Source organism: Hyla sarda, chromosome 4 (genome assembly GCF_029499605.1).
Source record: "Hyla sarda isolate aHylSar1 chromosome 4, aHylSar1.hap1, whole genome shotgun sequence".
Lineage (NCBI taxonomy): Eukaryota > Metazoa > Chordata > Amphibia > Anura > Hylidae > Hyla > Hyla sarda.
This window is the reverse complement of record NC_079192.1, coordinates 297210010-297234074: the sequence shown is the minus strand read 5'-3', so window position 1 is coordinate 297234074 and position 24065 is coordinate 297210010. Positions and strand designations below refer to the sequence as shown.

Below are 24065 nucleotides of genomic sequence, written 5' to 3'. Positions count from 1 at the left end.
AAAAAATTAAATAAAATTCTAATTTTAAGCAAAAATATACTAAAAAATAAATACATCCCTACACAGAGGGAAGTAAACAGAACAGAGACTGGGAATAAGGTATGGCAAAAGCAATCAGGAAATGCAGGACGACCCTCACCAGACAAGAACGTGTCATTTTTACCAAAAAGTGCAGTGTGGAAACGGAAGCACTTAATTTTGCCCAACAATTTTTTTTTCACTGTAAAATGTGGTAAAATGAGTGATGTAATTACAAAGCACAAATAACTAGCCCTCATATGGGTTTGCAGGTGGAAAATGGAGAGTGTTATGGCCTTAGAACAATGGTTCCCAGCCTTTTTTCGGCTTGGGGCGCCCCTCGGAGAAAATTTTTTTTTGCTGGGCACCCCTACCAAAATAATTATCAATGCACAATACATATATATCTGTTGGCTATGTAGATTACTGTGCTGCTATATACAGCAACTCACAAATTCTGTCTTCTTTGAGGAGCGTTGTTCATTTTTCTTTGGTCCTGGCCATCATGACTTTCTTCCAGCCACAACTCTTCACCGTAAAACCTGCAAAACAAACCTATTAGGCTCCGCACTTTTCCAGCATCAGTCTCCAGATTCCCAACACACACACCCAAATGCCTCCAGTCTCACCCACACAGGTAGATGGACAGGGTTGACAGAGGGATAAATAGGGGGGTGGGCAAGGTGGACATGGATAACAGTAGGTTGGACAGGGTAGACTGGGAAGGTAAACGGGGTCAGAGGAGGGGGGGGGGAGAAAGGGGTGGACATGAGTGACAAAGGTGGACATGGGAGAGGGTACAGTACCTCATTTAATCTGAGTTGTTCCATCTCAATCCCTTTCTGGAGGGGGCCGGGAAGAATCTGCAGCATCCCCCGTGCATTCATCCCCTTCCTGACCTGCGTACCTGCGAGGGAGGAGGACGCTGTGTGCACAAGCAATGGGCACACAGGTTTACCTCTCTCTCTCTCCCCCCCCCCCCCCTGCGGCAAGGTGAGTCACATGCAGGCAGGGGCGGTAAATTAAAAAAATAAAATAAAAAAAATTGGCGGCGCCATCTTTCCCACCGGGGTGTCACGGCACCCCAGTTGGGAATCACTACCTTTAGGAGGAATAAAAGAAGGGCAAAAATAAAAAATGGCTGCATCTTTAAAGTGGTTAAATGACTGGTAACTGTGTATTGGAAATGTGTTGACAAGTCCTGACAAAAGTTATGGAAGCACTAGATTTAGAGAATGGTCTCCCAGCTTTTTTATTCATTTTTTTTTTTTTTTTTTAGCAAATACACAAATCTCAGATATGACTCAATGTTTAGACATTTTGGCCTAATCACAAACCACAAATAAGAGAACATTTTTATTAATGGAACATGATTTTCAAGTATAGAATAATAAAAAATTATGAATTCTCTCGATGTTTAGGAACAGAGGTTATAGTTAGAGATGAGCGAACTTACAGTAAATTTGATTTGTCACGAACTTCTCGGCTCGGCAGTTGATGACTTTATCCTGCATAAATTAGTTCAGCTTTCAGGTGCTCCGGTGCTGGAGACTCTCCTAGGACTGTATCCACCTTTTCCAGCCACCGGAGCACCTGAAAGCTGAACTAATTTATGCAGGAAAAGTCAGCAACCGCGGAGCTGAGAAGTTCGTGAGGAATCGAATTTACTGTAAGTTCGCTCATCTCTAGTTATAGTATTGCCAAGATCTTGATCTCTAATATTCCAAAAATGTTAAGTTTACAGTTTTAGATAACTTCGGAATCAGTCTAATTATTACAGATATTCTAACATAAGAAAACACAAAAGTAGGGTGTTTGTTATTGTTTCCCAGACTTAGCGTTAATCAGGTCCCACCTTCTGGCATCTACAGCTATCTAGAGAACAAGAGCTACGATGTATATGCAACTCCCATAAATGAAACTTATGCAAGTAGCATAAAACAACCTTTTCAGATTGTTTCGGCATCCTATCCACAGTGTTGGGGCCTTGGGACCCCAATTCTCAAAAAAGATGCACCACCTCGGTCAATGGGTATCAAAATCAGCTGCAGAAAATATGCAGCAAAATACAGCATGTGTGGCCCTTCCCGAAATGTTTGAGATGGGATAACCCTTTAAATTCCTCACACGTAATTGCACTTATCCCATCACAATTGCTACATAAGACTATCACATTTCCACAGACTTTTTAAGGCTACGCTACCATAAATAAGGATATTTTTAAAGTGTCATTCCAGATATAGGATACATGCAGTGTAATTTTCTTAGCAGGCAACTTCTTCACATCTTTTGTTTGGAGTCATTCTTCTGGTTAGGACACGGGAACCCAGAGCATCATTGTATAAATGCTTGTTAAGAAATCTTTCTCTATTTATAATATACTATATTATGGCTGGAGAGGAAGGTTACTGAAGTGTAAAATTTACAGTATTTCAAATATTCACATTAAGATTAATTTAAAATAAATCACTGAAAATTATCAGCAGAATGTACGCTTATCTGCGGACACCAGAAAGATCAAAGTACACTTTGATGTCCCTGGTTTCTAAAGAAACAATAAGCCATGTTCTTTAGTCTGCCTCCACAGTGTAAGGGTGGAGTACACTTTAAGAATCAGTAGTTACACACAATAATACAAAGTGACAAACTACAAGAATAGGAACAAAGTTCTCTCTATACAAATATTTAAAAATAAAATCCCCTCCAATCTAGCTCTAGTGCAAGTAGGACACAGCAATGCATTAAAGTCTAAAAACAGTAGTAATGACTGGGGCAATACCCATATAAAAAAGGTCAATAAATGCATTTGTCGTGTATTGCAGTATTCCAGGACTGTCCTGCATTAGGTGCATCTCCAACCTAATGCAGGTGCTTCCTAAGACATCACAACCACATTATATTTTATGTAGTCCGGGACAATCTAACCACACAAGTGGGCACGTACCCACCTACTCGTAGTGCAAAAGAAAATTTGATCAAAGCAGGTCAGTTAAAACTTAGTTGGTGAAGGTTGAAGGGTGATATTTCTGGAATTCTTTCATAAATTTCTTCTTTTTCTTCTCAGGAATAGCAATACTCCTGTCTACCATCTTTATCAACTGCTGTATTTCCCTTCTTGTGCAACTATACCTCTGGGTTTCGTATTCTTGAATGGTTAGCCGCTGACAAAATGTAAAGCCTGTCATAGGGGAACATTTAGGCAGGTGTTTATGGAAGTCATGCACTTTAAGTAGACCATCAATAAAACCCACTCTAAACCCATCAGATGCCCATTTTGCGCCCATTTTACACATTGTCGCCACACAAAACAAAGAGGGAAGCTGTATGCCCTTTCCCAGTCTAGAATTCCTTTTATCAGTGCAGTTTTTGTGAAGAATGACGAGGATTCTGAAATACAGCCTTCAGGCAGTGAATGGTGAGGAGAATGTCACTTTAGAAAAACACTGACTATCAGGCATTGACAGGATAGGAACAATGTAAAACGTATGTGTGTGTGTGTGGTGCAACATATTTGACACAGTGATCCACATATTGGTTAATGTTTGGGTAGTGGAATCAAAGCGTTACATATCCAGACATAGTATGCAGATTAGAAAAGCAAATGCTCATCTTCTCACTACTTTTCTGGGGAAAAAAGCCCCTATTCATATAGAAATCAGAACAAAGATTATTTTTTTTATTTTTTATTGAGAACAAACATCTATAATTATTCTTCCCCTCTTGGGGTAATCTAAAATCAGAGACAGAAGGAGGACCCAGATCTTCCTCCTTTGCCTGGACAGAGCCACTGCTTCCCACATTGGCTTCCTTCTGCTCTTCACATAGGCCGATTTGAGAGCAGCAACTAAATGCAGCTCCAACTTCGGGATGCTAGCAGTCATCTTGTTTGATGCAAAATTTCTAGTCCTAATCTGGGCAGAGCTAGAGCTTTTGGTAGCAACGATGACTCAGATACAACCTTAGCTTCACAAATGCTTCCCTAGCAGGGAGTGTTAAATACATCCTTGGTAGGGAAGGGTTAAAACTAACCAGCTGGTGGTTTGCTTTAAAAAAATTGCTTTAAAAAAAAAAAAATTGTAAACGTTAAAAGGGGTTATCCCCATTTTTTAAAGGATAATTCTGGGATGTAACAACTTATCCCCTATCCTAAGGATAGGGGATAAGTGTTAGATCGCGGGGGTCTGACTGCTTGGGCCCCCGTGATTTCCCGAACGGCGCCCTGGTTCTCAGCATGAATGGGGCTTGTCAACCACCGCACTAAGTGGCGGCTGACACGCCCCCTCTATGCAGCTCTATGGGAGAGCCGGAGCACTGCTTTCAGCAATCTCCAGCAATCTTCAGCAATCTCCGGTCTGCCATAGAACTGAAAGGGGGAGAGTCGGCTGCAGCTTCGTGCTGTGGTCAAAAATGCTTGTATCATGCAGGGAGCCGTTTGGGAGATCACGGGGGGCTCCAGCGGTCGGACCTCCTGCGATCTAATACTTATCCGCTATCCTTGTTACATCCCGGATTTATCCTTTAACTCCTTTGCCCAATCAACAGTATATAAAAAATAAATAAACAAAGCTTCTTACCTCCAGCGTTCCCTCCGGTGTCCTGTTCTGGTACCCGGCTGCAATTCCTGTTTCTGTCAGAAATCACAACCCTTGTCCTGGAGTGACATTAAGGCCCTGAGTGTCATACTGTCGCTCAGCCAGTCACTAGCCGCAGCGATATACAACCTCAGCCAGTGATTGGCTGAAGGGCAATATGACACTCTGCACAGGAAGACAAACCCAGCCGGGGACCAGAGAGACATCGGTGGCACCGCAGGAACGTGTAACAAAAAAACTTTAACTTGCCTTTCTTCAGTATCAGAGCACCCCGTCTCCACTGACAGTCTGGTTAAGGAAGCCAGCTTGGGCTGTAGACCTGAAGTCACAGCATCACTCTGCCAATCATTGGCTGCAGCTGTAACCTCCACTGACACCGTCAGCTCCCTTGGCTCTAGACGCTACAGTCAGCACTGACTTGGTGCCCAGATATCAGAGCTACGAGGGTAGTGAAGCAAGGCGTGTTAAAGTGTAACTTTATTACTCAGTCTGGGGAAAATAAGAAAATTTTTTAACTCCACCAAACAACCCCTTTAAGTGATTTAAATAGGCTAAAGGGAACATTTATCAAACCATGTGCAAAGGAACAGTGGAGCAGTTGCCCATAGCAACCAGATTGCTTTTACTTTCAAATAGGTCTATGAAAACTGAAATCTGATTGGTTGCTATTGCAACTGCTCGACTGTTCTTTTGCACATGGCTTGATAAGTCTTTCCCTGACAGTTTGCATACAGCTCTCAAATGGGTCCCAATCTCCTTGTTTAGGGTACATTCACGCTTTCATAATCTGCAAGCAGAAGGCACATGGGGGATTAATATCTATATCTGCTTGTGCTTGGAAATATGTTTATTTTTATTATAAGGCATCAGTTCAGAATTTTTTTTTTTAAGCTTTGTGGTAAAACCCCTTTAAGCTGGAAACCTTGGCAAGCATAAGATGCTACTACTTTAACTAATAAATTAACTTTATCCTTTAATTCCTTATGCAAGTAGCGAAAGAACAAATACCTGAAAGGTCATCTGGGTCTCCTCCGTTCTGAAGACTCCTTAACTTTGTACTAACAAGATCAAGTAGCTCCATAGGTGTCTGCGAATTAACAAAACACGTTTTCATTGGCACAGAAGAAAAATCCACACAATTTAGCTTTATAAATATCCTGAAGAATATCTGAAGAAACCTTAAAATCTTAGTTTATATAGAATAGCTTATATAGAAAAAAGACCATTTTTTTGTACTGATATCTCACTTGTGTATTTGTCCTCAAGACCTTGTATAAATCCAAAGCACCAAATTTCCCATATATACACACACATATTTGCTACTTTTCCAGTTAGGTTGGATGTATATATTAGAGTATTACAATAGGACCATACACAGCCTCCACAATAAGGCTGCATTTTCATTTGTCAAAAACCAGAGCCATATACACCCTGTTCCAAATTATTATGCAATTTCTATTTAAGTGTCACAAAGATTAAATATTTTGTTTTTCAGTTTAACTCATGGATGGCATTGTGTCTCAGGGCTCTTTTGATCACTGAAAACAATCACGGACACCTAACTACTAAATTTGGGTGTTCCACATTATTAAGCAGACACCATTTTCAAGCAATATGGGGAAGAAAAAGGATCTCTCTACTGCCTAAAAGAGTGAAATAATTCAACACCTTGGACGAGGCATGAAAACATTAGATATTTCATGAAAACTTTAGCGCGATAATCACACTATTAAAGGGTTTATCCAGCATAAGGTGATTTTAGTACGTACCTGGCAGACAGTAATGGACATGCTTAGGAAGGATCTGCGCTTGTCTTGGGGCTAAATGGCTATGCTGTGAGATTACCAGAACACTATGGCTAGCTTTCTCTGAACTTGTATTTACTGTTTTCAGTTTTCTTGTTTGCCTACAAATCCCATGATACCATTTCCCTCCTTCCCACACATCAGCCATGCCACCCATTGAAACATAAATGAGCTGCAGACCTGTGGTTTTCAATCAGGGTGCCTAAAGCTGTTGCATTACTTGCAGATTGCTCTCTCCACCCATTGAAGCAGACAGGCTCCCTGTCATCAGCTGACTAGTGAGTCAGGTCTCGGTCGCATTGCAACCTGGGAAAAATCTGAGACAGCAGTCATTTTGTATGCTGTTAAAAATAAATATTGGGATGAAAATCACATAAGAATTGTGAGAAAACCGTCACACACAGGTACAGACACTATATTATGAACTACACTAACTTTACAGCCCCTGTAGCATAGTCAAATAAAAAAAATTCCTGGAATTCCCCTTTAAGAGATTTGTGGCTGATTCAGAGCACAGACTGGTTTGTGCAGATAAAGGCACATTGAAGAAGATTTCAGCCAGATCCATGCATCAGATCAAGAGAGCAGTTGCTAAAATACCATTACATATCAGCAAACAGATATTTGAAGCTGCTGGTGCCTCTGGAGTCCCACGGACATCAAGGTGTGGAGTTCTCCAGAGTCTTGCGAATGGGCATAAACCTTCTATTCGGCCACCACTAACCAATGCTCACAAGCAGAAACTGCTGCATTGGGCAGAAAAATACATGAAGACTACATTTTTAAACAGTCCTGTTCACGGATTAGTGCTGTGCAACCCAGATGGATGGAGTAGTGGATGGTTGGGGGAGGTCCACCCTGTTCCAACAAGGCTGCGATGTCAGCAAGGCGGTGGTGGAGTCATGTTTTGTGCTGGAATCATGGGAAGAGAGCTGGTAAGCCCCTTTAGGGTCCCTGAAGGTGTAAAGATGGCCTCTGCAAAGTATGTGGAGTTTCCGACTGACCACTTTTTTCCCTGGTACAGAAGGAAGAACTATGCTTTCCGTAATAAAAATCATCTTCATGCATGACAATGCACCATCTCATGCTGCAAAGAATACCTCTGCATCAATGGCTGCCATGGGGATAAAAAGATGAGAAAGCCATGGTTTGGCCTTCATCCTCCCCTGACCTCAATCCTATTGAGAACCTTTGGAGCATCCTCAAGCAAAAGATCTATGAGGGTGGGAGGCAGTTTACATCCAAACAGCAGCTCTGGGAGGCTATTATGACATCTTACAAACAAGTTCAATGGATGCAAGACTTGTGAAGCTGCTATCAAATAAGGGGTCCTATGTTAAAATGTAACGTGACCTGTTAAAATGTTTAAAAAGTTAAAATGTTGTTAAAAGTTTGATTGAAAAGCTTTTGATTTCAGTAAATATGCTGCAAACACAACATGACAATTTTCAGTTCTTTACAGCATATAAAAGTGTTTTGAAACTTACTGTGCGTAATTATTTGGAACAATGCATTGTAAGTTTTTTTCTGTTTAAATACTGTTATCATAGGGAGGTTTGTTCAGTAAAATTTGAATTGTACTCTTAATAGTTGATAACATGAGAATTATGCTGACTGCTATTGACATCAATTTAGGTAAATGAGAAAAATATAATTTGCATAATAATTTGGAACAGGGTGTAAATAGTACCTAAGATCGGATCATATCTTGTCAGGACACAACAATGAATTTTTTTTTTAAAATAATACGAATAAAAGGACATTTCCAAGATAACCATAAAAGGCTTGAACAGCTAGTGCCAAGGGGTCGGGTCTGCAGTACACACATATGGTCCTTTAAATGGGCACTGTCAGATTGAAACACTTTTTATATTTTGTACATCTTGGCAAAACACTAACCTTTCTATATACAAGAAAAATTAATTTCCATTTTATAGAAATCATAGCTTATAAAATTATGGTTTTGTCCAAGCTGAAGCATAGGCGTGGACAAAGTCCAGTGAGGGTGGGCTAGCACTCCTCTGTGCTCTCTCCTGTCTGATAGCACTCCTCTGTGCTCTCTCCTGTCTGATAGCACTCCTCTGTGCTCTCTCCTGTCTGATAGCACTCCTCTGTGCTCTCTCCTGTCTGATAGGACTCTTCTGTGCTCTCTCTTGCGCTCTGTCTTGATAGGACAGAGGAGTACTAGCCTACCCTCACTTACTGGACTTTGGGGGAAATTTATCAAAACCTGTGCAGAGGGAAAGTTTCCCATAGCAACCAGATTGCTTCATTTTTAAAAAGGGCCTGTGCAAAATTAAAGAAGCATTCTTATTGGTTGCTATGGGCAACTAGGTAACTTTCCCTCTGCACAGGTTTTGATAAATCCCCTTTGTCCACGCCTGTACTTCACCTTGGACAAAGCCATGATTTCTATAAAAAGGAAATAAAAGTTTCTTGTGATGTATATTAGAAAGGTTATTTTTTTTTGCAAATATATACAAAGTAGGGATGCACCGAAATTTCAGCCACCGAAATTTATCGTCCAAAAATGCCCTTTTCGGCTAAGGGGATTTCCTGCTGATAATTTCGGTGGGCGTGGCCTTCACTTCATACCGGCGCTACAACCCCCCCCCCCCCTTCACTGTCTGTTGCGGCGCAGTCCAGGGCCCCCCCTGCTCCCCAGGTCTTGTGCGTCGCGGTCCAGGCAAAGTCCCCATCAAATTAAAAATGGTACTGATAAAAAATACAGAACAAAAAAAAAAAAAAAAAAAGTGCAAAAAATTAGCTCCTATATATGGGAAAATAGCTCCATATATGGGAAAAATAAGAAAGTTAGAGGGGTCAGAAGATGACATTTTAAGCATACTGATTTATTTATTTTTTCAAGCATATAAAAGGGGGAGATTTATCGGAACGTGCTGAGGAAAAATTGAGCAGTTGCCCATAGTAACCAATCAGAAAGGAGTGTACCCTTATAGCTGGTTTTCCCCTCATTCATTGCTATAGGTGTCTTTAAGACACCGATACAAATGAATAGCTGCAGCAGGAGCAGCTCCCTGCCCGGCCTCCCGACGCTTCTCCTGTGATGCAGGAAGCGCTATTAGCGCTGCCTTCATCATCTGCTCTGGCCAGGCCTGACAAGAAGAGGCCAAAGCAGTGGAGCAGCACGGGACCTGACGGGGAACCAAGCTCTGAGGTAAAAATTTGTGTACCCCCACCTGTGACTCTCCAGTTATTGTAGAACTACCAACTCCCTTCATGACCATCTGTCTGTGCATGATTGGAGTTGTAGTTTGCAACAGCTGGAGAGTCACAGTGGCAAAGTTCATGTGGGGGCACAGTGGCATCCTTAAGTCTGGAGGCACAGTGACAATTCTGGGACAGTGTGGCATAATCCTGGGGCACAGTGGCATCATTAAGTCTGGGGGGCACAGTGGCATCATTAAGTCTGGGGGCAGCGTGTGGCAGTAATTTTGCAAGGAAATAGCGTGTGGCAGTAATATAGCAGGGGCATAGTGTGTGGCAGAATTATATTCAGGTTGCACAGTGGGTGGCAGTAATATACCAGGGACCCAGTGTGTGGCAGTAATATACCAGGGGCTCAGTGTGTGGCATTATTATATTCAGAGGGTATAGTGTGTTGTAGTATTTAGGTCTTAAATCTTTCACAGTTGCTCGTTTGCTATTTCCTTTGAGGCAGCTAGGTGTGAACCAGGCCTTCACGTTCAGCTCGGACCTTCACCGGATGGTAGACCTGAATAAGCAGACCCTCACTAAAAATAGTTGAGTACCCCTGCCCTACATTGTGTCCTGGAGTCAATCTATGGTGAGTGGCAGTGCTGTTGCTCCAAGCCTGGCCAGTACCTTCTATAGCCACCCCATGTGTTCTGGTGTAACCTTCAAGTACATCAGTAACAAAAAAATTCTGATAATACAATCTTACAAAAAAGTATATTGAAAAAAGTGGGCGGGGCAAGGCATTTTCGGTTATCAGCCCAAAATTTCCCTTTGGGTGCATCCCTAATAAAAAGTTTTTGTATCTGACAGTGCCCATTTAAGTGTGGTCACATGAATTCTGACTAAATTGTATATTCAAACCCTCAACTCCATAAATTCAGATTTACCTTGAAGAGGTCCCTTGAATGGTCTAGTAGAAACATAGTAAACTGTTCACTTTGTCCTCTCGATACTGTGGGGCTGTGAACGATGACTTTTGTGAATATTTTTAACACCATCACTTTGTTGTCAAACTGGAAAAATATACAGCAAAGTCATTTGCACAATAAATAACATTTTTAGGGAGAAAAAAAAAAAAAAAAAAAAAAGTTTGGTATTCTAATTTTAAAGCAAAAATTCAACGTTGGTCTGGCAGAAGGACATGTTAACTTCGGAGCCTGTGACTTGTCCGAAGCTACAGCAATCAGGATACGGATTTGGCAGAACTCCCATGCAAGTCTATGGGACTAAATGCATATCTGTATCCTAATCTCTGTAGCCTCAGGCGAAATTTAAACACATATCCTGCCACAGAAGCCATCATCGGATGTACACTTTAAGAACAAGTATCTTTTCAGCATACATCCAAAATTACTGCATTTTTATATTAAGTGCTAAGTTAAAGTAACACACCGGAAAAAAGCAAAATTTTTTTACTTATCTAGTTTATGATCGCATAGTATATTTTTCTATCTGACAGAAATCCAAGACATATTTCCTGCTCTATTTCTGTAGATTTTGCTGCAGCCTTAGGGGCATTAGTTCAATAGGGTTAATTTAATGTTGTGTCTGCGGCAGGCACCCTCATAACAAGCCGGCGTTAGGAACGCTGGGAAATGCTCCTTCTCCATACAAGGTAATGCATTTTCGATTCTACAGAAAGAATTGAAAGAATATAAAAGTTCTTTCTGCAGAGTCTGAAGTCAGAATTCCACAGAAGATGTTTCCGCTATTAAAACTGTGTGCATGGTGCAGCAGAAATCTCATTGAAAACAATGGGAGTCTGCTCCAATGAAATCGCTGAAATATAGGATTAAATGGCCACGAGACTCCTGTGTTTCCCTTTAGCTCTAAATGGCTATATATATATATATATATATATATATATATATATATATATATATATATATATATATATATATATATATATATATAAATATATAGCCTCTCTGAATGGCATTTTTGGTTGTCTAAGGAGCCTGAAAATACATTTACCATTAGCCAACAATAACAGGAGCCAGAAAAGCCCAGCTGTTCCTCATACCTGCTTTTGCAGCCGGTAGGCATCAGTTTCGGAAGCTGTGGCCAAGAAAATGATTAAACGACGGAACTCCTCTCTTACTTGTGGCATGAGCAATCTCAGGAAAAGCTGGACGGCTTCCAGTGCTTGGGTTTGCTTTCCATTTTCTGTAACAAAAACATTTCCTTTAACCAGCAGTTACATTAAATGAAACAATTCCACCGAGTAAGACAGTGATAATTTAGATATTTGGCAATTGGTATTGATGTCATTATTTAGTAAAATGTTTTCCAAAAATGAACTTCAAAAATATAAGTCAACCCTTAATACCAGGGAATACCCGAGGTGCTATAAAAAAAAACTACTTTTATTATTAACCTACGGTAGATAAAATCCACCAAACGTAAATCTGAGGGAATCACACACCAGTATAGCAATGCGATCCCAAAAATGTCCATATGCACTAGATAATGGAACCTATTGCCCAAGTGTTCCAACAAAAATATGACAGTTACTATGTAACGTTGCAGTGTTGTCTGTAATACTTAAAGCGTACCTGTCAGATCACCCAAAAAAATAATAACTGTTATGTCGCTCATTATCTCATCCTGATCATGAACTTAGAATTTTTATGTATCTATGACCTATATTTCTCTCAGAATTAGCTTTATTTCCGAATTACCTTAATGTTGTCAACCAGAAGTGGGTCCCTTTCTTCTCAGATGATAACCACTCCCCCTCCCTCACTCTCAGTTACTGGTCTCGGGAGTGAGCATCTGTAACCCTTTCCTTTCTGGTTTTATGCTATACACACAATGTGCGCTTACAGCCTTTGCAAAACTACAGCTCCCAGCATGCCCACACATCCTTTGAGTTGTAGTTTTGCAACAGCTGGAGGCATATGATTGTGTGTGTGTGTGTATCTAATACAAGGGACTACAGACTTCATTTATTCATACATATTACCTAGACAACACAGATTTACACACAAACAAATATACATCCAAACACACATATATACATGAAGGGAAAAAAAAAAAAAATCCTCCATTCAGTCCCCATCTTCAGTCACCAGCTTCTTTCATCACCTGCTCACAGGCAGCAGTGTACTCCCGCCTCTCCCCCCTTTTCACACGAGGAGACTGAAGTAAACCCAGACAGTAAGGGAGCCGATCACAGCAGCTTTAGATCTGCAGACCTGTCAATCATGAAATTGGTCCATGATGTAGGGGATGACGAGTGGACACAGCCAGGCTGATGAAAGCAATTGCAAAACCTATTGGTTTTGCATGCTTTACCACATATCAAAGGTTTTTATATCTGACAGTGCCCAATTAAATTCAAAAAGTAGATAATTCACCTATTGCTTATCATTAAAGATATAAAGCAAGTAACTGATATCCTGATCCAACGCGTTTATGTCCTCTATGCCGATTAGGCACTGGCAAGAGGATGTCCTCAGGGGTTAATACGGAGACCACAAACTAGGTGTTAATATCATAATACAGACATAGGGATAATCAATCCCCAATTGAAGTACACTGCACGTAACAATGTCAATAGATAAAACGTCTATGTTAGTAGCAAAAGGAGAGAGAATACAGCACAGCAGCGGCTATGGTATCCCGTCAATGCAAGCATCCACAAGGACATGCCCAAAGATATTGATCTTATACTTGGGATGCAGACACAGATGCGCAGTAGTGGTCACTGGCTAGGATACCAATAATCCAAAAAGATCAGAACAATTGCTGCATAAATCCCAGACAAGAATCAATCAGCATGTCAAGGAGATGGATGGACGAAGTGTGCTATGATAAGCAAGCCCTGCAGGGCGTCCGTCGCGGCCTCCGGAGTAAACATTTATACACCACTATGAACAACATAGCTAAATACAAGCATGCTTACTAGTAAACACTGTCAGACAGCACGTGGGGAGATGTGTAACTGCAGAAAGGTTGTACAGTTTTATCTCATGCTCATATTTTCCAAGTAGATTAACTCTCCCCTTGCACTAGGATATATATGCGTGTCTAATATAAAGTATAATATATATCTCTCAGACACACACATTCTTTTGCAATCCATTGATTGAATGGGGCTCTATAACCACATTTAGCTTATACATCTATAATTTATTTTCAGTACTTAGACACTATAGCAGTATAAGATTCCATGCTAATAAAATGAAGATTGGTGATACTCACCTAGAAGCTCAATGATTCCCAACAGAATTTGAACCATTCGGCAATCCAAAAATGGATCTCTTTCCTGGGAGTAATATTTAGTAACAACATCAAAAAGCATCTTCTTGTAGACATCTAGATTTTCCTTATTTCCATTAGTCTGCGATAACTGCTGACTCAGCATCACAATCTGTTCATCAGGAAAATACTCCAAACACTCCACTGCCGCAGCAAGCCATCCGTCCAATCTGAAAAAAACAAACCATATTGCTCAATGCTGTTATTATGACAGTCTGCTGATCTGTGGGCAGAATAAAGCTGTTGTAAGTAGAATCCTGCCTAGGCCTTACAGATTTATAGAAAAATGGAAGAAAATCAGAATTCTGTTATTGCATTGCTAACACTTGTGAAGTGGGTACATTACCTTCTTATCACCTTGACTTACTATTATGTCAAGACGTGGTGAGAAAATTGGCACAAAATGACATAGTATTACTCTTACTGCGATTGTAGATGCTCAGAAGCTGTGCCTCTGCCATTACTGCTGTAACATCTTTTTAATTCCCAAGATGCTGTGGTCAACAATAGTGGCCACAGCATTTGGTAAGTGATTACAGTAAAAATTAAAAATTAAATAAAAAGAATGAATGCACATCAAAATGGTATTAAATAAACATGTCCAACAAAAAGAACAAATACAACACTATCAAAAAAAGCAAAAACATTGGCAAATGGCAAAGTTAGCACAGGAACACAAAAAGATAAGTAACATCCTGCCATGCACTGCCTACCTACCACCTCCAACCTCAACGTACGTTTTGCTTGTGCTTCATCAGGGGGCGTGTGACACACACCCCCTGACGAAGCACAAGCGAAACGTACGTTGGGGTTGGAGGTGGTAGGCAGTGCATGGCAGGATGTTACTTATTTTTTATGTTCCTGTGCTAACTTTGCCATATATACCCTTGTAACATATCTCTTGTATATTAATTGATTTAATGTATACTCTAGTTTTATACATGTCCCTTATGGTCTTATTTCTGCTCTAAGTGCATTTTTCCCTGTACTCCATGTATCTGTACCTACCATACCTTCTCCACTTTTCTGCAGCTGTTCCTGTGGTGCCTTGATTTTATATTTCTTTACATTTTAAATGTATGCCAAATTGCATATTTGTTAAAGTATATTTTTCATAAAAATTTTTTTTCCTGTTGCTGTATATACTTTTTATGTTGCATAATGAGCAAAAAGCTCTTTTGTTCCCATATAACCCATGTTTTTTTGGGCGGACATCAACCGTGTGAACATAGGAAATACCGTATATACTCTAGTATAAGTCGAGTTTTTCAGCACGATTTTTTGCGCTGTTGCAAAACTACAACTCCCAGCATGCCCGGACAGCTGATGGCTGTCCGGGCATGCTGGGAGTTGTAGTTATGAAACCTCTGGAGGTCCGCAGGTTGAAGACCACTGCGGCCTTCGTCATCATCCAGACCCCCCCCCCCCTTTAGTTTTCTACTCACCTCCCCACGGTGGGAAGGAAGGATGAGCTGGTCCTGGCCATCTATGCTGCAGGGACCGTCCGGTGGGGAAGGTTAGTCGTTCCAGGCTGTCCATTTTCACCGGGAGGCCCTCTTCTCCGCTCCGGGCCGGCCCCGGACTAGTGACGTTGCCTTGATGACGACGCACAGGGACGTTCATGCGTGGGGAGGCGTATGTGCGGCATCATCAAGGCAACGTCACTAGTCCGGGGCAGGCCCAGAGTGCGGAGAAGAGGCGCGGCGCCCCCCCCCCCCCCCCCCGGTGAAAACGGAAAGCCCGGAACGACTAACCCTCCCCAACGGACGGTCCCTGCAGCATAGATGGCCTGGACCAGCTCACCCTTCCTTCCCACCGAGGGGAGGCGAGTAGAAAACTAAAGGGGGGGTCTGGATGATGACGAAGGCCGTAGTGGTCTTCAACCTGCGGACCTCCAGAGGTTTCAAAACTACAACTCCCAGCATGCCCGGACAGCCGATGGCTGAAGGGATTGACAGGCAGTGATGAAGGGAGGGGGGGGGGGAATGATGTATTTCCCACCCTAGGCTTATAGTCGAGTCAATAACTTTTCCTGGGTTTTTGGGGTGAAATTAGGGGCCTCGGCTTTTACTCGAGTGTATACGGTAGTTAAAAATCCTGTTATATCAATCACTGCTTGGGGTGGCTGACCTCTGGTGGGGATCTTAACAGCAGCAAATCATTGAGGTTAAAAAAAAAAAAAATAATTCTCATATTAGTTTTTTTGTTATAGCCCAGCCTGCTCCAGTTCTTTTTTTAGTGAATGGCTATTCATTCATTGCTGTGATATAGTTTAATAAAAATAAACATTTAAAAAGTGCTATATATTTTTTTATTAAATACTTACTTGGGCAAATTTAGAGTCTGTAGAATTTCTCTGTCCACAAATGTGTTTGAAACAATGAAATCAGCAAAATGCTTTTTGTAATCTGCTTTAACGGGGGGGTCCAAGATGTCTTCCAAGACAGGAATGTGAATTAACTGAAGAAGACGAACCATCACCTGCTGTTTCCACACATTCTCAACATCTTTAAAGTTAGAAATAAAATGATTTTTCACTGGCATTATTAAATATCCACATAAAAGAAGATTATTTCTATATGAAGAGAGAAAGTAAATACATGTCACACGTTGGCAGTTACCGTACCTTTAGGAGATGGGCTGCCGGATGGTTTACTGAGGTCGTGGTTTAGATGTGCATTAGGAAGGTGACAGATGCAGTTAAGCAGCTGATTTAACTTCTCATTTTGAGTGTCCCAAGCAGATGGATTGCAGATTGTTACGTGTCCAGTCCTGTATTGGAGACGTTACAAGAGTATGAAACTACAATGATTCTAGTACTCTGACCCATGCCATCCCCACAATGGATTGCATCACAGATGCAATGTAAAGAGTGACCTTAGCCAGGGATGTGGAAATCCTAGCACCTGACGCCCGAGACATGTAGTTCCGGGCGCAGGGCAGGTGAATTTTTCATAAATTTAGCCCTGTATCGGGCTAGCAGGACCGGACCGACTTTATTTTTATAAGGCCGGTGTGAGGTGCAGACTGACGGGAGGAGCGGGGGCAGACTTGCATGGGACTCAAGTCAGCACCTCACACAATTCTTCACTCCACCGGCGCTCAGGGTGTACAGAGCGGGTTCCTGACCCGAGCCTGCACCATACCTGACAACCCCCCGGCTGATTTCAGATGCCGGGGGCCGCCGCTAATAGCCCGGCATGCGGCACTAAAAGTCTAAAAGGTTTCTTATAAACATCCCCCTTTACCTCTGCATTCATAGATCTGCATTTGATTGAGCCTGTCTTGAGCAGGCCCAACCAAATGAACACAGATCAATGGAGTTGAATAGAACTGCATTGTTCTGTATGAGGAATCTAATGATTCCTCCTAATGAAGTGTATTAAAAAAAAAGAAGTTTAACAAAAGTTTCAAAAAAACACCCATTAACCTCTTCCATATTAAAAGTTCATATCACCCCCCCCCCTTTTCCATTTTCCATATAAAAAAATATGTAAACATAATAAAAATAAATATGGCAACAAGAGTAAAGCTGGCACCGTTTATCCACAATTCTGACCCCTCAGACAGCGTACAGCCACCAAATGTTTCACGCTACATGCGCTTCTTCATAGCTTGATATCATGCTATGAAGAAGCGCATGGAGCGTGAAACCTTTGTTGCTTGCCTTACTTGTAACTGCTGAAATCCTGCTGCTCCTCAAAGAATAAAGCGTCAGTGTTGAATTGCAGAACGTGAATGCCGTCTATTCATTCCTACCTCAATGGATAATAAAAATAAACCATATTTGGTATTGGCGCGTGTGTAATTGTCCGAATTATTAAAAAATAAAATTTTATATCCCGTACGGTCAATGGTGTTAACGTATTTAAAAAAAAAAAAAAAAAAAAAAAAACACAGAATTTAGTTTTTATTTGAAAATGAAGTAAAAAGTGTTCAAAAAAATCCGATCAATATCAAAATAGTACCAATACATACAGCAGATTACGGCCCCAAAATTTAGTCCTTATACAGCCCGGGATAAGGAAAAATAATGCTATAGGGATCAGGAATTAATTTTTTTTTTAATAAGAAAAACAAATATTTGGTATTGGTCTAATCAGGCCGACCTAAAGTGTTAAAATAATGTGCAAGTTTGACCACAAGGTGAATAGCGGGAAAAAAGAATACTCCCAAATTAACGTACTATTTTGATTAAGATTATTTTGTCTACAAGTGGATTTTCATGAGGGACAAGTAGACTGCCCTCCGTTTTAGTCCCTTGGACAAGTAGTTTTTTATTTTTTATTTCCACACTCCTGTTAACCAGAGAATGTGTGAGGCAATATAGACACTCAACTACTTCGGATATCCATATATATCCAGAATCTCCCAATAGTGGACATTCATGGAGAAATAAAAAGTGCCCGCTATTGAAAGATGTTCCCTATTAGGAAAAAAGGCAAAAAATCTTTGTAAAATACCAAATACTATACTGTACTCGCTCCAGAGTGTAATATGAGTAAGCTATATTACAGTTGAATCTCCCTTTATCACCCCTTTGACTCATTCCAATCCCCCTCTTCATCCCTCCAAGGCCACTTTCTTTCTCCCCCTTGTGCCACATTTCCCCCTTTATCCCCTCCTGTGCCATTTCACTCCCCTGTTCCAAATCTCCCCCCTCCCTCTTACCTCCTGTGCCACATCATTTCCCCTTGATCCACCATGTGCCTTTTCATTCCCTCTTTGTTTATTGTACATTTATGTACAATACTGTATAAGTAATGAGTATGTCCCAACATATATATGAAAAAATACAAAGGACAATTAAAAAATTTCAATAAAGTGAACCTGTATAAACAGGTACTAGGGACAAGTCCAACGAAAACCTAGAAGCCAGTCACAAGTACAGTGCCCCCCCCCCCCCCCACCTACGATGGCCCCGACATACGATCATTTCAAGATGGTCTCTCAGAGGCCATCGCATGTTGAAGGCAGCATCAACATACGATGCTTTTGTATGTCGGGGCCATCGCATAAACGGCTATCCGGCAGCGCAGACTGCTTCAGCTGCCACCGGATAGCCGTTTACAGTGCCCCGTGTGGTCCGCTGACGATCACTTACCTGTCCTCGGGGCTCCGGTGCGTCCTCTTCGGGATCCCCTGCATCGTCGGTGCTCTCCACCGTCCCATCATCCAATAGGAGCGGCGTGCGTAGCGACGTGATGGCGGTGACGGAGAACGAGGATGCCAGGGAAGCAGAGGCCTTGCCGGAGCGTCGGGGACACCCCGGGGACGCGGCGACGGCGATGGAAGGCGACATCCAGGGCAGCGGTGACAGTCCGGAGCGGCGGGGACACGCGAGTATAACCTCCAATACCAGTGGTCTTCAACCTGCGGACCTCCAGATGTTGCAAAACTTCAACTCCCAGCATGCCCGGACAGCCGTTGGCTGTCCGGGCATGCTGGGTGTTGTAGTTTTGCAATATATGGAGGTCCGCAGGTTGTAGACCACTGTCCTATACTTTACATTGCACGGATCCCTCAACATACAATTGTTTCAACAAACGATGGTCCGTTTGGAACGGATTACCAACATATGTTGAAGGGACCACTGTATTACAGAAATGCCACAATATAAGGGAACCTGAACTAGCCAGAGGAAATAAACACTGTACACATTACGCTTCTTGAGTGGCAGGATAGATGTTATTTTCGTGATGGCGTCTGTGCATGAGACTATGGCGTTCAATCTATGGATTTTGCAAGTCTATGGGACTTCAGCAGATCCGTAGTTTGAACGCCATAGTCTCACGCAAGTCTCGACCTCGGACACGAGGCCTAAATTTAAACATATATCCTGCCACCTGAGCCATCAATGGAGAAGCACTTTGCACATTAGACAGAAAATCGGTTCAGAGTTAAATTTCTGATCATGCACCACCTTGATAAATAAGTCACACGTATGCAAGCCATAAGCACCTTTTATCTGCTATAAGAACAACAGAATATATGCATGGAGTGATTCATTTCCTCTTTAGTTTCTACAGGTCATCACTAGAGATGAGCGAATTTACAGTAAATTCGATTCGTCACGAACTTCTCGGCTCGGCAGTTGATGACTTATCCTGCATAAATGAGTTCAGCTTTCAGGTTCTCCGGTGGGCTGGAAAAGGTGGATACAGTCCTAGGAAAGAGTCTCCTAGGACTGTATCCACCTTTTCCAGCCCACGGGAGCACCTGAAAGCTGAACTAATTTATGCAGGAAAAGTCATCAACTGCCGAGCCGAGAAGTTCGTGACGAATTGAATTTACTGTAAATTCGCTCATCTCTAGTCATCACTCCTTTTCATGTAATGTTCTGTGCCACTATGGGGACTAAGGGTATGTGCAAACATACTGAATAACGCTGGAGATTTGGTGCTGTGTAAATCAATAGGAGAACAGAGCAGCCAATCCCCAGTGTATACAGTGTATGTGAACAGACCCCAATAATCCAGATATACAGTGGTCCCTCAAGTTACAATATTTATTGGTTCCAGGACGACCATTGTATGTTGAGACCATAACTCTATGGAAACCTGGTAATTGGTTCTGAAGCCACCAAAATGTCATCCAAAAATAGGAAAAACGTGAGGATTAAAGAAAAAGTAGATAACTAATACAGATAAAACAAGTCCTTATATATAAAAGTAAGAAAGAGCTGCTAGGAGCTGTAAATCACTGTCAGTGTTTCCCAAAGAGGGTGCCTCCAGCGGTTGCAAAACTACAACTCCCAGCATACCCGGACAGCCTACAGCTGTCCGGGCATGCTGAGAGTTGTAGTTTTGCAATAGCTGGAGGCACCCTCTTTGGGAAACACTGGTCTATGTAGAGGACAGAAGCTTCTTCAGGGTCCTGTACAGAACACGCAATGTCCTTAAAAAAAAGGAACCATGGAGACGCCCTCACCTGATGTCCAAAGGAGCAGCTAACCTTGGCACAGGTAAAGAGTACAGAACATGTAATACCTCCCTGTACTGTAGGAGGCGCTACCAGCCATTGACACGTTTCGCAGATTCCATAGCATTGTATGTGGAGTCTGGTTTCAAGTTACAATAGTCCAGAAAAGACCATTGTATTCTGAAACTATTGTATGTTGAAGCCATTGTAAGTTGAGGGATCGCTGTACTAGGAATTCCTCTGTAAAGGAGGAAGAAGCAAATACCTACTGTGAGCGCCTCTTTTCTTTACCAAAGCACTTCTCACTTGGGGAGTATTCAGCAGGACCTTTAAATTCTAAAAACCTATAGAAATAACTATTACTGTCCTCAAAGACAAGTTCGGCTTCAGTCTTAAAGAGTTTAGCACCAACAGGCTCAAAGACTTTGTGGTCCATGAGGGCCTGGCACAGCTGCACTCCTTTGGTGCGCGAAATATCATAGCTGCTTAAATACATATTCTGCATCAGATGACAAAGGACGACATCCACAGCATCCGAGCCTGTAAAGCAGCCGGGGTATGTCCGCAGGTGCTGCCGTCTGTGCTTCACCTCTACTTGGCTTTTCAGTGCCTGGATAATACTGTTCCACAAGTGTGTTGCCTGGAACGGCCCTGTGTAACCTGCAGAAGAAGCATCAATAGCAACAGATCAATGCTAAATTCTAGAAAACAGCTGTTATCAACTATAAAGAGTTACGGATATTTAAAAAAATTTAAACTTTTGAAATCTCATCCAAACATTTTAGAAGTTTAGATCGTACTGTGTCTCTGTCCTGAGACCAACTGCGATCACAAGTTATGAAGCGGTGAAGTAAGCTGCAGCCACCTCTACTCCCCAGCCGGCCTCTCTATTCGACCCATTCATTGCATGGACTTATGCAGTAAATGAGTCAGATTTAATTCACAGCCGGGGAATGAAGTTTTTTTTTTCAAATGGAATTAACACTTTAAGGGAACATTCACATGTTGCCTGTTTTTTTGTCATCAGTGAGGAGCTCAGAACCTGGACACCAACCGATCCAAATGTTATGGCGACCAGTTAAATTCCCTTCCAGGGTGCGTTCACACTCTAGTATCTAGAAGCGGATTTCCCACTGTGAGTTACCCTACCATTTATTTGAATGGGTCTGCGGACAGTCCACAATAGTGTCAGATTTGCAGACTGCCGGCAAACCCATTAAAATGAATGGTAGCGTAACTAGCATATTTTGCTGCCTATTTTCCTACCTATTGAAGCCAAAGGGTAGCCAAACTTCAACGGGTAGGAACATACGCAGCAGCTAATACGCAGCAAAATAAGCTACGTGTGACCCTACCCTGAGGGTCTATTCACACGTACAGTATCTTACACACACATTTGAAGTGCAGGATTTAAGGCAGCAGATTTTATGCTGCCGATTTCAATGTTAACTAAATGACTGAACACAGCTTCAAATCGTGCGCATCAAATATGAACAGGATACCATCAGTGTGAATAGACCCTTAATCAGGGTTTCCAGCAGTTGCAAAGCTACAACTCCCAGCAGGACCGGACAGCCTTTGGCTACAAACGTTGGAGGAACCCTGGTTGGGATACAAAATCCACTTAACCCCTTAAGGACATGCACCGTAAATGTACAGCGCTGCATAGCACCTCTTAGTGCCGTACATTTACGGCGTGGCTGTGATACGAGCGCAGGAGATGCGCTCGCTTCATTCCCGGCGGCTGTCAGCAGCCGCGGACCTGCCCGTAATGGCGGACATCAGCGATCGCGCTGATGTCTGCTATTAACCCCTCAATACAGATCACGGCATCTGCGGCACTTATAATGGCTGATCTGATCACCTGCGCCACTGCCGCGGGGATCAGATCAGCCAAGATGGTGGACGATGGTCCCCTCACCTGCCTCTGTCCATCTCCAGGGTTCTTCTGCACTGATCTACCTTCTAGCAGACCAGAGCAGAAGATCACCGATAATACCGATCAGTGCTAATCCCTATGCATGGCACTGAACAGTATTAGCAAGCAAATGATTGCCATAGATAGTCCCCTATGGGGACTAAAAAAAAAGTGTAAAATAAATGTAAAAAAAAATAATTCAGCTTTTTTGTCACATCAAACTGCAAACATTTTTTTAAAAAAGCAATCAAAAATTCACATATAAGCAAATCTTGTACCAAAACAAAGTACAGATCATGACGCAAAAAATGAGCCATCACAAATCTCTGCATACGGTAAAATTAGAAAGTTAGAGGTGGTGTGACGTTTTCGGCCCCAGCAGCAGGTGCCGACGTAGGGAAGAATTGTGTGTCTTGAAGCGTTCTCCCACTTTCGCTCAGCCTATCGCCGGCCTAGTCGGGACTTTGCTGTGGCTGGTGATTGGCTGAGTGCATTATGACTCGCCGACCACCGGCAACCAGGAAGAGGTTTGCGGCGGAGGCTGGAGCCGGTTACCGGAGGAGCAAAAGGAAGGTATGTACCTGTTTATTTTTTTTACTGCCGGTGTGAGGTGAGATTTCTAGTTTTCCTATTCCTGAGTTCTCCTTTAAGGTGAAAATGGGCGGAGTCCTTAAGGGGTTAAACAAAATGTAACACATAGCTGTATAATAGTGACCCCAAAGTAGTAGTTTTGCAACAGCTGGAGATCCGCAGGTTGAGAATCATTGGTATAGTTACAGTGTTTCCCAACTAGGGTGCCTATGGCTGTCCAGGCATGCTGGGAGTTGTAGTTTTGCAACACCTGGAGGCACCCTGGTTGGGAAACACTGGTATAGTACATAAAATAGTATCCTGCATTTCATATCTAAATCCTACAGCTACTTCTGCGGCCCTGAAGGCTTCTTTACCTCTCCTCCGGGCTCGGAGCTCTCCCATACTGCGGATCCTACGGAACCGGGGAGTCAAATCTGCCGCCATCCAAGCTGCTGAGGTCACCTGCCGCCAGGGCCCGTCACGTGACCCTGTCTTTTTCCAAGTGAGATGCCTTTGTGGGGCGTGACCAAGTGCCAACGTCACGTAGACGGATACTGTCCCGCAGCGGCCATCTTTAATTCTGGCAGGGACAACCTACGTTGAACTAAATATGCTTGCAGTCCTGCGTTGTACTTTTATGATCGCTTTATTCATTGACTACGAGTCTGACAAGGTATTCTATGAAGTGTATTTGAGGGAATAAATGTATGCTGGAATAAGTGCAGTCGTGAAGGCATCAATAGTCGGCAAGCCCAC

The 24065-nt window shown here is 42.3% G+C and overlaps 2 protein-coding genes across 3 annotated transcripts in view; one reads left to right on the top strand and one right to left on the bottom strand.

Annotated features, from left to right (window-relative positions):
- Window positions 1–1025: 1025 nt before the first annotated feature.
- Window positions 1026–23915, bottom strand: DEPDC4 (DEP domain containing 4). Of its 2 annotated transcripts, XM_056574621.1 has the most exons (10): window positions 23684–23915; window positions 21088–21478; window positions 16524–16669; window positions 16224–16404; window positions 13841–14067; window positions 11658–11800; window positions 10522–10647; window positions 5619–5697; window positions 2967–3196; window positions 1026–1120 (listed from the first exon to the last, which is right to left on the bottom strand). In XM_056574621.1, exons 1-9 carry the CDS (start codon window positions 23751–23753, stop codon window positions 3015–3017), a joined length of 1545 nt encoding a protein of 514 aa, XP_056430596.1. In that variant the 5' UTR covers window positions 23754–23915; the 3' UTR covers window positions 1026–1120; window positions 2967–3014. The 2 variants fall into 2 exon arrangements, with proteins under 2 accessions (XP_056430596.1, XP_056430595.1); XM_056574620.1 differs by lacking the exon at window positions 1026–1120 and having other exon boundaries at window positions 1274–3196.
- SCYL2 (SCY1 like pseudokinase 2) overlaps window positions 23862–24065 on the top strand; it is a 65250-nt gene continuing 65046 nt past the window's right edge. Inside the window, exon 1 of the mRNA XM_056574619.1 lies at window positions 23862–23982. The gene's annotated coding sequence lies outside the window, so the exon portion shown is untranslated. The remainder of the gene's footprint in view (window positions 23983–24065) is intronic.

What these genes read in the sequence shown, in the direction of transcription:
- DEPDC4 (XM_056574621.1), bottom strand. Translation starts at nt 23,753, where the DNA reads ATGGCGGCAGATTTGACTCCCCGGTTCCGTAGGATCCGCAGTATGGGA. An exon ending in AAAGAAAAGAGGCGCTCACA is followed by an intron (nt 16,670 to 21,087) that starts GTAGGTATTTGC and finishes TCTCCAATACAG; the next exon opens with GACTGGACACGTAACAATCT. An exon ending in ATTCAAGGGACCTCTTCAAG is followed by an intron (nt 5,698 to 10,521) that starts GTAAATCTGAAT and finishes GTTAATTCGCAG; the next exon opens with ACACCTATGGAGCTACTTGA.